Source organism: Martes martes (genome assembly GCF_963455335.1).
Source record: "Martes martes genome assembly, chromosome: 7".
Classification (NCBI taxonomy): domain Eukaryota; kingdom Metazoa; phylum Chordata; class Mammalia; order Carnivora; family Mustelidae; genus Martes; species Martes martes.
Window position 1 is genome coordinate 22,564,799 of NC_137894.1, and position 17,797 is coordinate 22,582,595.

Here is a 17,797-nt window from a genome sequence, read left to right on the forward strand (position 1 = left end):
AGGTGAAACTGGCGTGATTAGTTGGTGTTGCTGCAGTGACTTAAGCGCAGAGTGGAGTGGTCGCCGGAGATGCCTGACGGTCTGTTCTGAGGATTGGGCAGCAGCGCGATGGAGCGGGCCAGGTTAGCCTTGTGGATTTCTTCCCTTAGAGACAGCCTGGGGAATAGTCCTTTTTGTTTGTTCAGTGTTCCAGATTTGCAGAACTTAAAGGATTGCTGTATATAGTGGAAATCCGGGCTCTAAAGTTCTTTGTTCTGGAGAACTGAATGAGATACTTTTGAAGGTTTGGGGATTGGTTGTACCTCCCCGGAGGGTGCTCTGACCATGTCGTGTCGTATTGCAGCTGGTATATGCCACTGTATCGTGTCCTGTCAGATCCTTTCTAAAGTGGCCTTTTGTCCTTGAGATCTGAGGCCATGACTGTGGTTGAGGAAGGTATATTGTGATGACTGTAGTGCGAAAGACAGGGGTGGAATCACTGGGGTGTCCGCAGTACCAAGGAGGGGGTGACAGGGTAGGGCATCCGGTTTTGGTGACAGTGGTATCTCAGGGGTAGCAGGGTGCTTGCCGTGGTGATAAGGAAGGATCTTGAGGGTGAGATGTCTACTATGATGTGATCCTGGTGTAGCTATGGTGGCTGCCATGGTGGTCGTCATGGTGGTGGCGGGAGGGAGTAGAGGGTAATCTGTTCTTGGTGGTGATGGTAGTGAGGGGGTAGATACGGGGTCGTGATGGTGGTTTGGGGGTCAGTGAGGTGGCCACAGTGGCAGTGATAGAGAAGAGATGGCGGGGTGACTAGCAGGGTGATATGGTTGCCATGGGAGGGGGCAGTGAAGTGACCGTCATGGTGGTGGTAAGGAGGGGCGGAGTTGGTAAGCTGGGGGTGGCTGTCACGGTGGTGTTTGGGAGGTGGTGTCAGGGAGGCCACCATGAGGGTGCTACAAAACGGGCGGCACGGTGAAAGGGGTGACCCACCTTGGATATGGTATGTGTGGGGGTGGCGAGGCAGCCATGATGGTGGTGACGGGAGGGGCGATCGGGTGGCGGTGGGTACCTTGGCAGAGTGGCCGCCATGGCGGTGGTTGAATGAGCGCGGTAAGAGGGGCGGGAGCAGTGGACCACGAGTCTGGTGGTGGGCTGATGGAAGAGGCAGCGAGGGGTCCACACCTTTAGTTTGAAGAAAAGGGGAGAATGTTCAGTTCTCTGCAGTCTTAAGAGTCTGTATCAGGGCGAACCTACTCTCCATTGCTCACCTAAAGGAATACCTGCAGAAAAGTTTGTCTTCAGATATTTTACTCCTGTATAATTCCTTGCTTTTGAGGTTTTGGTATAAGATTAGGGGTATGGTGTGCAGAGCTTGCTTTATGAACTTGTGAGAGTTGTGCCAGGTTCTGGGGTGTAACACTGCAGAGGCGTGTCTTGTTTGCATCGATCTTTCCCTGCCTTCGGAGTAAGGTTTTCAGGGGTCCACTGCCGCGTCACTACCATTGTGAGACTCGCCAAGATGGCTGCCGTTGCAGATGTGCCGATCTGCGCAGGCGTGACAGGGTGGGGGGCAGCCTACCCCTCCGCCAGTGCCGCAGTGGGGGAAGGGTAATGTATGAGGTTTCTCCCAAGCAGCAATTTCCGCGGCACCTTCAAAGCGCAGCGCTGAGGGGAGGAGACTGGCAACGTGGGCAGTTGCCCCCTCCCCAAAGTGCCGCAGTGGGGAAGGGTGCGGGATTTTGGGTGCGCAGGCGCAACTGGGAAGACACCGTCTCTGCCCCGCAGTGGGGCGGGCACCCGAGGAGGGAGGGGGTTTGCGCAGTGTCCACTTGGTGGGGCTGGTAGCTACCCCCTTCACCTGTATGCTGTAACGACTGCTCCTTTCCTCTTGTGCTGCCATGGGTAAGCAGAAGGAAGACGTGGATTTGCTGAGCTGGTACCTTGGGCCGGCCCTTACCCATAAGGCCACATTGGAGTGGAGATGGCAGTGGGGCAATGGACTTGTACATTCTATGCCTGCGTAGACTGGCAGCCATGCTGTGCCCCTGCCTTTTCTGTTGCACAACAGAGGAGAGAGATGGGGGCCTGCAGGCAGGGAAAGAAAGGCGAAGTCGCCCGTGATCTGCAGTGCTACTACTTCAGGCCACCTCTATCAGTGGTGCTGATTTTAAATGTTTGCTCACTTAAAGAGAGCCCCAACTTTTCATTTTTGTAGATACCCTAGGTTGTATTATGACCAGTCTAATTGTTCTTAATATTCGAGCGGGGTTCATGACCCTTTAGAAAATCCCTTATTACATTTGATTTCCCCTTTCCAGATTTGATAATTGTGCGACTGCATCACCCTTAAGAGTCTGTCATATTTCTTAATCTGTGGATGTTCTTTTTGTGACGCAGCCTTTATATACAGTTTCCTTAAATCGGGGGTCAGGGCTCCTCCAGGGTTCTTAGGAGCTGAGACCTGTAAGTATTGTTTGCGGAAGAGGAACAGAGCAGAGAATCAGAAAAGTAGAATGCTACACGGCTGTAAGTACAGGTTGGATAAGGGAATTCTTGCCCCAGTTCAGTTTTTAAAGTGATGCTTTTGATCCATCATTTTTGAAATGGGAGCTACTGTGAAAATTTGGTGAGAATATATAATTAACTAACTATTCTGTATTCTGTATTCTATCTTTGAAGGGGAGCATTTTCAAGGACTTCGTTTTTCTTTGCAGAATGCCGGTGGGCAGGCTTTTCTCTTTCCCCGCCCCCCATCACAAACAATGTGGTTGTGCTGAGTTGGAATGTAATTAAGGAAAACAAACCCAGAAGTCTTGGAAAGCTTTGTTATGGAAATTTTCTTTTTGAGTAGTTTTAAAAATAGCAGGAGTTTGGAATTCTGCGATAAGTACGGTTTGCTCATTTTTCCTACTCATATACACATACTATTTCAAATATATTTTGCTTAACTTCTGATCATTTTGGATATTTAGAAAATGAGCGTGTATTACCTTGGTCAGCCATTTTGTAGTTTTACACGCAGGCTCAGGATGTCAATATGGCGGATCCCTTTGGAAAGACCTCTGAAGTTTCAAGGTCTCTGCCCTGCCCACTGAATATTTGGCTTAGCATCAGGACTTTCTGAAAATGACGAGGCCTTGTGAACCCTTTTTGTGATTTAGTGCAAAGAAACAGTTCAGGGATGGTTGTATTGCTACTTAAGGCAAGGTAGTTTCTATTTTGGATTTATTCAGATTATTTTGTATTATCTTCGTTTTTCCCAGTGCATCTGTCCCACGTTTCATTGCTGAAATCCTTTCCTCATATGTGGTGATGCGACATCTTTATTCCTGTCCTTTCCTCTGAATGTGCTCAGATTTTTTTTTTTTAATTCCACACTTAAGATGTCAAGGTCTCAAAGTTAATCTTTTTTTTTTAATTGGAGTTTAGTTGACACATAGTGCTTCATTAGTTTCAAGTGTACAATGTAGTGATTCAGCAGCTCTGTTCTGCAGTGTTCATAAGTGTAGTTACCCTCTGTCACCATGCAGTGCTGTTAAAGTACATATCATTGACTATATTCCCTATTGCATCCCCAGCCTGTACCTCCCACTTCCCTTCACCATTTTGTCCATCTCCACCTTCTCTCTTCTGGTAACAATCAGTTTCATCTCTGCTTTTGGGTGCCTGTTCTGTTTTTGTTGTTGTTGTCCTTTTTTTTTTTTTTTTTATTCCACACATAAGTGAAATAGTAAGGTATTTGAATTTTTCTGACTTATAGTACTCTCTTGGTCCATCCATCTTGTAAAAACTGGCAAAATTTTCGTTATAGCTGATTAATACTGTATTTATATACTGCATCTTTATCCATTCATCTATTGACAGACCCTCGGATGGTTGCTTTAATACCTTGGCTATTACACATAATTCTACAGTCAAACCCAGGAGTGCATGTATGTTTTTGAATTAGTGCTTTTGTTTTCTTTGCGTAAATACTCAGAAGTAGAATTACTGGATCATGTGCTATTTCTGTTTTTAATTTTTTGAGGAACATATATACTGTTTTCCACAGTGATTGAAAACGTTTACATTCCTACCAAGAGTGCATGAGTTTCTTTTTTCCACATCCTTACCAAGACTTATTTCTTGTATTTTTTAAAGGTTTTATTTATTTATTTGACACAGAGAGAGAGAGAGAGAGAGACAGACAGACAGTGAGAGAGGGAACACAAACAGGGGAGTGGGTGGAGGAGAAGCAGTCTTCCTGTCAACCAGGGAGCTGGATGCGGGCCTTGGTCCCAGGACCCTGGGATCATGACCCGAGCCGAAGGTAGATGCTTAATGACTGAGGCACCCAAGGCGCCCAGTTGTCTTTTTGATACTAGCCATTCTGACTGGTTTGAGGTGATATCTCATGATGTTAATGATTTGCATTTTCCTGATGATGAGTGATGTTGAGCATCTTATGAGTATGTTGGCTCTCTGTACATCTTTGAAAAAAAAAAAAAAGTCCATTCAGTTCCTCTGCCGATTTTTAATGGGATTTTTTGATTTGTGTGTTTTTGTACATGCATGCGTTGGGTTTTATGTTATTTATATATTAACCCCTTATCAGATACATTATATTACATAAACACCTTATCAGATATATCATTTGCAAATACCTTTTCCTATTCAGTAGGTTGCCTGCTTGTTTTGTTGATGTCCATGGCTTGCAAAAGCTTTTTATTTTCATGTAGACCCTATAGTTTAACTTTTTGTTTCCCTTGCCAGAGGAGACCTACATATAGGAATATGTTGCTAAGGCCAACGTCCCAAGAAATTATTGCTTATATCTTCTTTAAGGAGTTTTATGGTTTCAGGTCTCACATTTAGGTCTTTCCATTTTGAGTTTAATCTCTTACTTTGACACTGTACTCTGCTACTTAGCTATATATAGAAAGAATCCTTGAATTAATAAGCAGCGTATGAATATTTTCTCGATATGACAGGGACAATGAGACTTGTTATCTTTCTTCAGTGTACATTAGGATTTTATTGCTTGTCTCCTTTTCCTCTTCCACTTTTGTGGCCCAGAGCCATAAGGCTTAAGAGTTGTTGATGGTTAAGATTGCCTCTCTCACTAGCAATGGTTGTGTAAGGGAGCGATTTCTTTTGTCTTCTAGTTTCTGAATGCTGGCTGGCTTAGAATTTTCTTTTTGATGGTTCACAGGTTTTGGCTTAGAGGCACTGATTTTCTCATGATTATGGGAAGATCTGTAGAATGAGATTACCACAATTTTCTTTTTTTAATTTTTTGTTCTTGAGATCTTAGTAGTTGAATTTTTATTAGTTTTTTTGGGCAGAATGTAAGGCATATTATATATTTGAAAGAATGTTAGGCTATTTGGAAAAACATTGTGTGATCTCATCACTTATTTCTCAGTGTATTTCCAAATTAGTATTATTTTTTTAATATAAATAATTTTGGAGCAAAAAAATTAACACTGTGCCCATAGAATTTTTTCCCTGTTTTTTCACTAACTTTTAAAAGTATATTCTCTGCCACATGTGGGGCTTGAACTCACAACCCTGAAACTGAGTCACATGCTCTACAACTGAGCCAACAAACCCCATCATTTTTTCCTTTATTGTTTATTTATTTATTTAAGATTTCATTTTTAAGTAAGTTCTTCACCCATTGTGGGGCTTAAACCCAAGAGTTGCATGTTTCACTGACTGAGTCAGCCAGGCACCTCTCTATTTTTCCTTTAAATGCTTATTTTCTGAAAGCTGGTTTCTAGATTGGGAATGCAGTAGAAGATTGTAAATGCATTCACATGTATGTATATTTAGAACACACTTCCTATATTGTGAAAACAATGCTGCTCTTTGATTTTACATGTAGCTTTAAAAATGGATTTAGAAAATTGAATAATTTCATGTACTGTTTCATTTATCCCATGAACTCAGACCTTTTCATACTGAGCAACTGCTATGAAGGAATAAAAGAACTGAAGATTTTTATTTCTTTAATTTTTTGGTAATGGAATATTTTCAATTATATGATTAGATCAATCATAATTGATGGCCTATGAGCCATAAAGGTTTATTATGGTTCTTTTTATTACATAATTTTAATATATTAACAAATACATTTGTGAAGTTATGTTTGATCAATAAATACTTCATTCCTTTTTGGCACTGAATGACGTTTCCATTGTATTGACTATACCATACCACACCATATTTGGTTTATCCATTTTTTTAGTGGTTGTACTATGGGTGGTTTCCACTTTTTGGCTCTTATGATAAATGTTGCTGGGAACATTCACACTCAAGTTTATATTTTTTTATATATATATATATCTTTATATATGTGTATATATATATCTTTATGTATGTATATACATACACATACATATATATATATATTTTACTCCCTCTTATGTTCAGTTTGGCAGTACATAATTTTACTCCCTCTAGGAGTGGGATTAGTGTCATATGCTAACTCCACGGTACACATTTTTAGGAAGTGCCAGAAGCTCCACCATTTCACATTCCCACTACCTGTTTCTCCACCTCCTCCACTCTGGAGGTATGAAGTGGTATGTTTGTAGTGTTTATTTGCATTTCCCTAATAACTGTAGTGATATAAAGTATTTTTTTCGTGCTCATATAAATGTTTGTTCCAATCTTTTCATCCATTTTTAAGTGGAGTTTTTTTCATTTTATTGAGTTGTAAGAATACTCGAGCTGTGTGAATTGCAAATATTTTCTCCCATTTGGTTGGCCAGCTGTACATAAAGTGTCCTTGAAGCAAATACATTTTTTACTTCAGATGAAATCCAATTTATGGATTCCTTTCTCAGGTACTTCAGGTATCTTAAGAAAACCATTGCCTAATCAAAGGTCAAGGAGAATAGTAAATTATATACTTTTATGATTTAAAAAATATGATATGTACATATGTGCTTTTTAAATGATTTCTATTGCTTGATTGGAACAGTAAAGCTTTTTTAAGCAATAAAACAACTTAGGCTTATTGGAAAGCTATTTGATTGGGGTACTTTGCATAATCTAACATGAATTCGAAAATAGCAAGGGTTCAAAGAATTAGTTTGGGGGATGCTTCTTTTGAATTCTGCCATGGAAATAATACATTGCATGACTTTCGTAAAATCCTGTTTCTGCTATCCTCTCTGATTAGCATTGTTAAATTGCAGTTTTAAGAGCGGTTCCTGTAGTTTCTAACATGGATGGATGACCCAGGTGGGAGATTTACATGCTCAGATCCTTTGAGCAGCCATTTTGTGAGCTGTTCTGCAGATCATCAGACAGTGGTAGATATGTTGGTTTTATATATTTATTTTCTGCTTAAGCATCCTTTTTATTTCTTGTTTAAGAAATCCTAGGAAAATAGCATTTGCACTGGGGGTTGCTTAAGTAGAAATTTTATAATTTAAATGTTACGCTTTTTCCATTATACTAAAAGATCTGTCCTAATAAAATATTTTCAGACCAGGGGCACCTGGGTGGCTCAGTCAATTAAGTGTCTGCCTTTAGCTCAGGTCCTGACCTCAGGGTCCTGGGATCAAGTCCCTCTTCAGACTCCCTACTCAGGGAATCTGCTTCTTCCTTTTTGTCCCCCCTTTCCTCCTTTTCTCTCTCTCAAATAAATAAATTCAAAGTATCTTTAAAATATTTTGAAGCCAGTTTTGGAATCAACATTGCTGTTTTTTTCAGGTGATGTAGGTATGGGTAGGAGGTTAGTGCATATATCTTTGTAAATGTATACCTTTATATCTGTATATATAAAAATATGTGGAAATAAATATTTTCTTTTTGCTTATTTCTCTGATATATCCAAGCCCCCAGTTTTCTGATATCTCATGCTGTCAGGTTTTTTTTTTTTTAAGATTTTATTTATTTATTTGACACAGAGAGAGAGAGACAAAGAGAGACAGACAACAGAATCAGCAGCAGCGGGAGAAGCAGGCTTCCCACAGAGCCAGATATGGGTGGGACCTGATTCCAGGACCTGAGATATTACCTGAGCCAAAGGCAGATGCTTAACTGACTAAGCCGTCCAGCCTCCTGCACCTCTGGGAGCTTTTTTTTTTTTTTTTTTTGAACACAGATTTATTTATTTGAGAGAGTGTGAGGGGGAAAGAGACAGAGGATGCTTGTGAGTTGAGGGTAGGGACAGAGGGAGAGAAACCAAGCTGACAGCCTGCTGAGCACAGAGCCTGACAAGGGGCTCCATCTCACCACCTGAGATCATGACCTGAGCTGAAACCAAGAGTCAGATGCTCAACTGACTGAGATACTCAGGCATCTCTGATGTTAAGGGGCTTCTAAAGGGAGGAAGTGACTTTAGGGTAGATCCTGACTACTGGAGGATATTGTCATTAAAATTTTGCCTCCTTTCTTTTCCACCATTTTTATTGAGATATAATTGGCATACATTATTACTGTGCCTTGTTTTAGTTGGATTATAAGCACTTTAAAAACTCCATCATATGAAATATAGTTTTAAACACAGCCTTTAGAGGCTCAGTTGGTGCTCTAGTCTTCAACTAGGTCATGGTCCTGGAGACCTGGGATCAAGTCCCACATTGGGGTCCCTGTCCAGTGGGGAGTCTGCATCTTCCTCTACCCTTCAACCTGCTTGTGCTCTCTCTCACTTGCTCTCTCTCTCAAATAAAACATTTTAAAAATAAATATAGCCTTTAAGTAAGTGGTTATTTTAAAATTGATGAAGTCTTATCAAATAAATTATTCTTTCTGCTTCAGGGACCGCTTACACCTGAGACGGACTACAGAACAGCACGTGCCAGAGGTGGAAGTCCAAGTCAAACGTAGGAGGACAGCCTCGCTGAGCAACCAAGAGTGAGTAGTCTCGTTTGAGAACCAGTTTGTAGAAGATACAGCAAAACAGTTGAATCAACCTTAACCAGGTAGTACTAACTTATGTTAAAAATTTCAGTAAAATGCATTTTTCCCCAAATGTGTAGGTGGTTTTATCAATAAAATTCTATATCCTTCAACTTTGATATTAAAATTACTTGTTTAAAAAATTATTTGTTTAATTTATGTTGTTACTAAATTCACTTCTATGTTCGCAACTTTTTTGATTCATTGGCCAAATGCTAATTTATGAATTAATGCATATGCTGCATTATTCAGATTTTTATTTTTTGTTAGTACATTTATCCAATTAAAAACTTGAAATGTAAGGAACCTGGGTGGCTCAGTCAGTTAAGCGACTGCCTTGGGCTCAGGTCATGTCCTGAGATCTAACCCTGCATTGCGCTCCCTGCTCAGCAGGGAACCTGCTTCTCTCTCTCCCTCTGCTTCTCCTGCTTCTGCTCTCTCAGTTGTGCTCTCTCTCTCGAATAAAATCTTTTTTTTTTTTAAGATATACTTACTTATTTATTTGACAGAGAGATAGAGAGCACAAGCAGGCAGAGCAGCAGGCAGAGGGAGAGGGGAGAAGCAGGCTCTCCACTGAGCAGGGGGCCTGATGCAAGGCTCAATCCCAGGACCCTGGGATCATGACCTGAGCTGAAGGCAGCTGCTTAACCGACTGAGCTACCCAGGCGCCCCTCAAATAAATAAAATCTTAAAAAAAGCTTGAAATGTGTACATTTATTCCTCTTTTTTTTTTTTTAAAGATTTTATTTATTTGACAGAGAGAGAGATCACAAGTAGGCAGAGAGGCAGGCAGAGAAAGAGGGGGAAGCAGGCTCCCTGCTGAGCAGAAAACCCAACATGAGGCTCGATCCCAGGACCCTGAGATCATGACCTCAAGCCAAAGGCAGAGGCTTAAACTACTGAGCCACCCAGGCGCCCCTATTTGTTCCTCTTCTTACATAGGATATCTACACATAGATATACACACTTTTATTTTTTAATTTTTTCAAAAGATTTAATTATTCATTTTAGGAAGAAAAAGAGTGTGAGATGGAGCTGGGGGAGGACCGGAGAGAGAGAGAGAAAATCTCTAGCAGACTCCCTACCAAGCATTGAGTCAGATGCAGGACTCCATCCCAGGACCCCAGATCATGACCCACGCCAAAATCAAGAGTTAGACACCTAACCAACTGAGCCACCCTGATACCCTCTGACACTTTTAAATTTTGGTTTCTAAAAGGGGGGTTTTAACAAAGTATACCAACATTTTGTATCCCCTGATACATAGTATTTATTGGATCTTCCATTTTGTTATTATCACAAATCTTGACAGAATCAGTGTGTAGCATTTTTTTTATTTTCCTAAAGTTATTTTAGTTAGTTATTATCCAAAATTACACATATTTAAAGTATATGAATATTGTCTCTTTATAAAACATATAACTTTGAGATAGAAAGTATCTACTTCAACTTGCCATCTGTCCTTTTCCCTTCCCTCCCTAGAGAGGAACCATAGATATGTAGATGTCTGTACTTTCATGCCTTTTCCTATTTGTTCATGTGTATGCACACATGGAAGGGGAGAGAGGAATGGAGGCATACTTGTGATCTCTTTACATATGCAATATTTATTGTTCTGCAACAATATGTCTTGGGGATCTTGCTATGTCAGTGCATATAAATACCTTATTTTAGAAATTGTAGAATATGGGGGCACCTGGGTGGCTCAGAGGGTTAAAGCCTCTGCCTTCGGCTCGGGTCGTGATTCCGGGGTCCTGGGATTAAGCCACACATGGGGCTTTCTGCTCAGCAGGGAGCCTGCTTCCCTTCCTCTCTTTCTGCCTGCCTCTCTGCCTACTTGTGATCTCTGTCTGTCAAATAAATAAATAAAAAATCTTAAAAAAAAAGAAATTGTAGAATATGGGTGGTTTACTAATTTCATTTATCATTAGCTTACTGATAGATAGGTTTCTTTTTTTTTTTTTTAATTTTTTATTTATTTTCAGCGTAACAGTATTCATTGTTTTTTCACCACACCCAGTGCTCCATGCAATCTGTGCCCTCCCTAATACCCACCACCTGGTTCCCCCACCCTCCCACCCCGCCCCTTCAAAACCCTCAGGTTGTTTTTCAGAGTCCATAGTCTCTCATGGTTCACCTCCCCTTCCAATTTCCCTCAACTCCCTTCTCCTCTCCATCTACCCTTGTCCTCTATATTATTTGTTATGCTCCACCAATAAGTGAAACCATATGATACTTGACTTTCTCTGTTTGACTTATTTCACTCAGCATAATCTCTTCCAGTCCTGTCCATGTTGCTACAAAAGTTGGGTATTCGTCCTTTCTGATGGAGGCATAATACTCCATAGTGTATATGGGCCACATCTTCCTTATCCATTCATCCGTTGAAGGGCATCTTGGTTCTTTCCACAGTTTGGCGACCGTGGCCATTGCTGCTATAAACATTGGGGTACAGATGGCCCTTCTTTTCACTACATCTGTATCTTTGGGGTAAATACCCAGCAGTGCAATTGCAGGGTCATAGGGAAGATCTATTTTTAATTTCCTGAGGAATCTCCACACTGTTCTCCAAAGTGGCTGCACCAGTTTGCATTCCCACCAACAGTGTAAGAGGGTTCCCCTTTCTCCACATCCTCTCCAACACACGTTGTTTCCTGTCTTGCTAATTTTGGCCATTCTAACTGGTGTAAGGTGGTATCTCAATGTGGTTTTGATTTGAATCTCCCTGATGGCTAGGTACTGGCATAAAAACAGACACATGGACCAGTGGAACAGAGTAGAGAGCCCAGATATGGACCCTCAACTCTATGGTCAAATAATCTTTGACAAAACAGGAAAAAATATCCAGTGGAAAAAATGATAGATAGGTTTCTTAGCTATTATCAACAAAGATAAGGGCAGTCAATTTAAAAGTTAATATTCTTTAATATTAATTATTTACATTTTATTTCGGTTCCTCAAATACAAAGCTTTTTTAAAAAAGGCTGTTATAAAATGGAGGTAAAATTTTGTCTTCTATTTCTCGTATTTTCTTATTTTAGATGGGAAAATTGCAATATATTCCCTTGCACATTTTGAATTACTGGTGAGGCTAGCAATTTCCCCATTTTCCCTGTTTGTTTATTCTTCTGAGCTCATTATTCTTTTATTACATTTTTAGTTTGGGAACTTCTTTAAAAGAGGTGAACCATGAGAGACTATGGACTCTGAAAAACAACCTGAGGGTTTTGAGGTTGGGGGAACCAGGTGGTGGGTATTAGAGAGGGCACGGATTGCATGCAGCACTGGGTGTGGTGCAAAAACAATGAATACTGTTATGCTGAAAAAAAAAAGTATCTTCTGAATGGATATTCTATATAATTTGTTCTATTTTTTAAAAGATGTATTGGTGATGGATATTAAGGCAGGGATTGCATGGAGCACTGGGTGTTATACACACACAATGAATCATGGAACACTACATCAAAAACCAATGATGTACTGTATGGTGATTAACATAACATAATAAAAATAAAATAAAATAGGTTCTAACCAACAAAAAAATAAAAGATTTATTGAGCAAGGGAGAGAGCATGAGCCATGCACAAGTGAGGGAGGTGGGATAAAGGGAGAAAGAATTCTCAGGGAGATTCCCTGCTGAGCATGGAACAGAGCTCAATCCCACAACCCTGAGATCCTCACCTGAGCAAAAATCAAAGAGTGTGGCCACTTAACCAACTGAGCCACCGAGTTGCCCCTATAATTTGTCCTTTATAATAGACCTCTTGCCATATTAATTTTCTCTTGTATGGTAATATCTTTTGTAACTTAAAAGCTTTTTTTTTAAGATTGATTTTATTTATTTGACAGAGAGAGACACAGTGAGAGAGGGAACACAAGCAGGGTGAGTGGGAGAGGGAGAAGCAGGCTTCCCACTGAGCTGAGAGCTCAATGCGAGACTCAATCCCAGGACCCTGGGATCATGACCTGAGCCAAAAGCAGATGCTTAATGACTGAGCAGCCCAGGCATCCCATATAACTTCAGAGATTTTCAAAGTGCCATTTTTGGGGCACCTGGATGGCTCAGTGGGTTAAAGCCTCTGCCTTCGGCTCAGGATCGAGTCCCACATCCAGCTCTGCTCAGCAGGGAGCCTGCTTCCCCCCGCCACCGCCTGCCTCTCTGCCTACTTGTGATCTGTCTGTCAAATAAGTAAATAAAATCTTTAAAAAAAAAAGTGGTATTTTTACCCAGATCCTCTGGAAGTATCTTAAGGTTGTTTAGAGATTGCAGTTGAGGGGTGCCTGGGTGGCTCAGAAGGTTAAGTCATGATGTCCAGGTCCTGGGATGGAGGCCTGAGCTCTGCATCAGGCTCTAGTTCAGAAGGAAGACTACTGCTCACTTTCCTGCCTCTCCCCCTGTTTGTGCTCTGTCTCTCTCTCTTAAATGACTAAATAAAATCTTAAAAAAAAAAAGATTGTAGTTGAGGTATGGGGGATTCTTTTGAAGGGAGACTCTTTTGTTAGTGGATAATGGTTTATTGTCGTTAAATTTTGTTAGAGCCTTTATCTTGCATAGGACTAGTGTGAACCAACATAACAAAATCTCTTAATTATTTCTAAGCCCTCTTTTAGCTGTCATTTTCTTGTCCAAATCTATGGAAACATTTTATTGCTTTCAAAGAAGAAATAAGTTCATTTCCTAACCTCTGCTGTTTATATTATGTATAAATACTATAGGGTGCTAAATGGGGGAGGGGAGTTTCGAATTAGGGAAATAGTGTAATTTCCCCCGTCATTTCTCTCATTTTGAGAGTAAGTGTATTATAAAATGGGTAAGCAGTATTTTTACTTGCTAAGCTTTGCATACTGATACGTATGCTCAGAATTCTCTCAGGATTTGGATAGTTAATAGCTGTAGTCTGTTTATTTTAATGATAACCCATCAATATCCCACATTTTCCCAGACCATAAGTGCTAAAAGTCAGTATTCCAGAGAAATTGTGTGGTACTGGTTCTAATGCTAGTAAAGATTTGCTAATCATTTCCATCTAAGATAAAAAGCAAAATTGAATAAAAACCAAAACGATGCAGACAAAACCTCTCGTAGACCAACAATTATTAATAGAAGCTCATTGGTTTTTGTTCTTGGAATTTATGGTTATACCATCTTCCAATAGATCTATCAAGTAAATCTGTTTGTGATCTTTGGGGCTGGTGAATGTCTTTCCCATTCCTTGATGTATTATAAATTTGAGAGAATTTGAAGATGGGGGCTGGAGAGTCTCCTGGAGAGTCTATTTTATGCATCCTTTTGGATGTCTTTCTAAATTATATTTGCATTTTATGAAATGAACTCTGTATTGCATTTTATTTTCTCAGTTCTAATTTAGTCTACAGCTGGGTTTCAGATTAACCAAGAGGAACTCTCCACCAACAGGAGTTTTAAAATGCCAAAGAATATATTTTTTTTCTCTGAAACACTTCTAGAACCATAGTAGGTGAGACTCTTAGTTGCCTTTTGGAAATAAATAAGTAAATAAAATAAAATGGGATAATAAAAATGGGACAGTTTAAAAGCATGAGCAGTGTAATTCAGATTCCTAATGGAGCTAGTGCAGATCTGACATGTTAAGCGTACAGTCCCTTCCTAAGATTACCTTCAGTGCAGATAACAATTGCAAGTCCTTGTTTCCAGGCCACTTGCACTTCTGAACGTCCAGATAGAGATTCAGGGTTTCCACTGTTTCCTCAGGTTCCATAATTTGTTAAAATGATTCACAGCACAAAAGAAAAGCACTACACTTACTATTAAGATTCCTATAGAAGATACAAATCAGGATAAGCCAAATGTAGAGACTCCTAGGACATGATCCATAACTACAGGACCTTAGATTGTAATACTCTCAGCTTATCAGTGTGTATATATCACCAACCAGGAAGCTCACCAGAACTTTAGGTGCCTTCTAGAGGTTTGTTTTTTTTTTTTTTTTGAAAAAGTATTCATCATCACTAGCCATCAGGGAGATTCAAATCAAAACCACATTGAGATACCACCTTACACCAGTTCGAATGGCCAAAATTAACAAGACAGTAAACAACCTGTGTTGGAGAGGATGTGGAGAAAGGGGAACCCTCTTAAACTGTTGGTGGGAATGCAAGTTGGTGAAGCCACTTTGGAAAACAGTGTGGAGATTCCTTAAGAGATTAAAAATAGAGCTTCCCTATGACCCTGCTATTGCACTACTGGGTATTTACCCCAAAGATTCAGATGTAGTGAAAAGAAGAGCTGTCTCTACCCCAGTATTCATAGCAGCAATGGCCACAGTCGCCAAACTGTGGAAGAGAACCAAGATGCCCTTCAGCAGATGAATAGATAAGGAAGATGTGGTCCATATATACTATGGAGTATTATACCTCCATCAGAAAGAATGAATACCCAACTTTTGTATCAACATGGATGGGACTGGAAGGGATTATGCGGAGTGAAATAAGTCAAGCAGAGAGAGTCAGTTATCATACGGTTTCACTTATTTGTGGAGCATAAGGAATAACATGGAGGACATGGGGAGATGGAGAGGAGAAGGGAGTTGGGGGAAATTGGACGGGGAGATGAACCATGAGAGACTATGGACTCTGAAAAACAATCTGAGGGTTTTGGAGGGGCGGTGAGTGGGAGGTTGGGTGAGCCTGGTAGTGGGTATTATGGAGGACACGTATTGCATGTAGTATTATGTGTGGTACATAAACAATGAATTCTGGAACACTGAAAAGAAAAACATAAAAATTGAAAAAGAAAAGAAAATTTCATGTATTTATTTGAGAGAGAGAGAGAGTATGGGTTGTGGGTGGAGGGAGTGGTAGAGGGAGATGCATACTTCCTGCTGAACAGGGAGCCTGACATGGGGCTTGATACCAGAACCCCCAGGACCCCGGGATCATGACCTTAGCTGAAGGCAGATGCTTAAGCAACTGAGCCACCCAGGCACCCCGTCTTCTAGAGTTTTTATTAGAGTTTCATTATTTATTTTTTTAAAGATTTTTTAAAAATTTATTTATTTGTTAGAGAGAGAGAGAGAGAGAGAGAGAGGGAGCACAGAGGCAGAGGGAGAAGCAGGCTCCCTGCCGAGCAAGGAGCCCAATGTGGGACTCGATCCCAGGACGCTGGGATCATGACCTGAGCCGAAGGCAGCCACTTAACCAACTGAGCCACCCAGGCGTCCCTAGAGTTTCATTATTTAAACATGATTGAATCATTCAGCATGGGGTTGAACTCCATCTTCCTCGATGCCATTCCTTCCCAAGAGGTCAGGTCCATGGCCCTATACTCTAATCACGTATTTGCTCCTTGTGGCTTGGCCAGCCCCTATCCTGAATCCTCTTGTTAGCATTAGCTCAGGTGTGATCCAAGGGGCCCATCAAGAATAATGAAGATATTTCTATCACTTGGTAAATTTGAGAAATTAGAGGTTATCTCCCATGAGCCATGGACAAAGTCCAACCTAATTCGTTATTATATAACAGAATGTTTAAAGTATATTTAAAAATTTTAAAAAAATAGTGGAATACCTTTTTTCAGGCCCGTTTCCAAATGTAACTACTATTGAGTAGTTTCATAAATAGACACATACATATATATAATGCACATGTGCGTGATACATACATACACACACACACACACACACACACACTTAACAAGAGCAGAATTGCTGGTGATTTATTTTTATGCTTGACTTGTTAGCCAGCAACACTTCTAAATCATTATTCGTAGAACCAGATTCACAGCCAAATAACTGATCCATAGAGATATGTTGAGGACTTTTGTCTGGAATTCCCTTCCAACTAATAGGTAGTTAGTTTATATAGTTCGAGAACCTAAAAGCTTGGGCTCTGGTATTTCCTTGTTTCAGATGGTTACTCCTTGGAGTATTTAGTATGGCTAACAGGCTTAATGTCTTGCTGGAAATGCCTTAGCAAATGCCTCCTTCTTGCTAAGGGTTAAAGAATTGTTTTCAGATAGGAAAGTGAGTGATGCATATGGTTCTGATGGTTTTTCTACAGGGTTTATTTAAAACAAAAGAACTTTTTTTTTATTTTAAAGTTTCTTTGGGTAGTATCCCCAAAGTAGTAAGTGTCCTTCTGTTCCCTGCACGTTCTGTGTACAGAGACTCCTGTTTCTTCTTATAATCTCTTTATAAGATAATGGGGCACTCTGACCCCAATTGAGGCTCTCCTTAAATGTAAGGATCTATACATTTTCTTTCATATTGTTACCCTTTTAATTTTCTCTTTCCATTTATATTCATTTTAATGTATTGTGCTCTGGTCATAGGTGTCAGCTGTACCCAAGGAGATCTCAGCAGCAGCAAGTACTTGTGGTGGATTTCCAGGCGGAACTGAGACAGGCATTTTTAGCTGAGACACCGAGAGGTGGTTAAAGCAGTTATTGGAACATCCAGGTAGCTGATTTCCAAGTGAAAAACCAGGTTAGAATTAATTCAGTAATGGTTAAAAATAAATAAATAATGTGTTTGGAGGTCACTTAATTATTTGAGATGTGTTGAAATAAGTTTTGTTCTTTAAAATTTCATAATTGGAATTAAATAAAAAAATTCTTATTATAGGCACATTGCAGAAAGATCAAAAAAGTAAAATCAAGCAATAGGACCTTGGTCTTCTTAATCTAACACTTAGTTTCCCAATCATTCTAGTTCATGCTTTTTAGGTAGTTTTATTTGTGTCTAATTTCTGTTGATTTTCCAATTAATATTATATAAACATACTGCATTATAAATAGCTGCTGAATATCCTACTAGTGAATGCTTTGTAATTACCATTTGTGAAAAACTTAATCTTTTTCTGGTAGTTTTAGTAAAGCTTCAGTGAGTTGCTGAACATAACATATTAGGATCATTTCCTCAGATATGCAGATGTGCAAATA

The 17,797-nt window shown here is 40.0% G+C and overlaps 2 protein-coding genes across 7 annotated transcripts in view; both read left to right on the plus strand.

Moving 5' to 3' along the window:
- SNURF (SNRPN upstream open reading frame) overlaps positions 1-17,797 on the plus strand; it is a 23,050-nt gene continuing 5,253 nt past the window's right edge. For 2 of the 3 annotated variants that reach the window (XM_080807969.1, XM_080807968.1), the window contains exons 1-3: positions 1-122; positions 8,740-8,835; positions 17,189-17,315. In XM_080807969.1, the coding sequence (XP_080664095.1) occupies positions 109-122; positions 8,740-8,835; positions 17,189-17,294 (216 nt within the window). In that variant the 5' untranslated portion in view covers positions 1-108 and the 3' untranslated portion in view covers positions 17,295-17,315. Of the gene's footprint in view, positions 123-8,739; positions 8,836-17,188; positions 17,343-17,797 lie in introns of all 3 variants that reach the window. The other variant, XM_080807967.1, reaches the window with a different exon arrangement.
- Positions 17,189-17,797, plus strand: part of SNRPN (small nuclear ribonucleoprotein polypeptide N) — a 13,020-nt gene continuing 12,411 nt past the window's right edge. Inside the window, exon 1 of one of the 4 annotated variants that reach the window (XM_080807962.1) lies at positions 17,189-17,342. The gene's annotated coding sequence lies outside the window, so the exon portion shown is untranslated. The remainder of the gene's footprint in view (positions 17,343-17,797) is intronic. The other 3 variants (XM_080807964.1, XM_080807965.1, XM_080807963.1) reach the window with 3 other exon arrangements.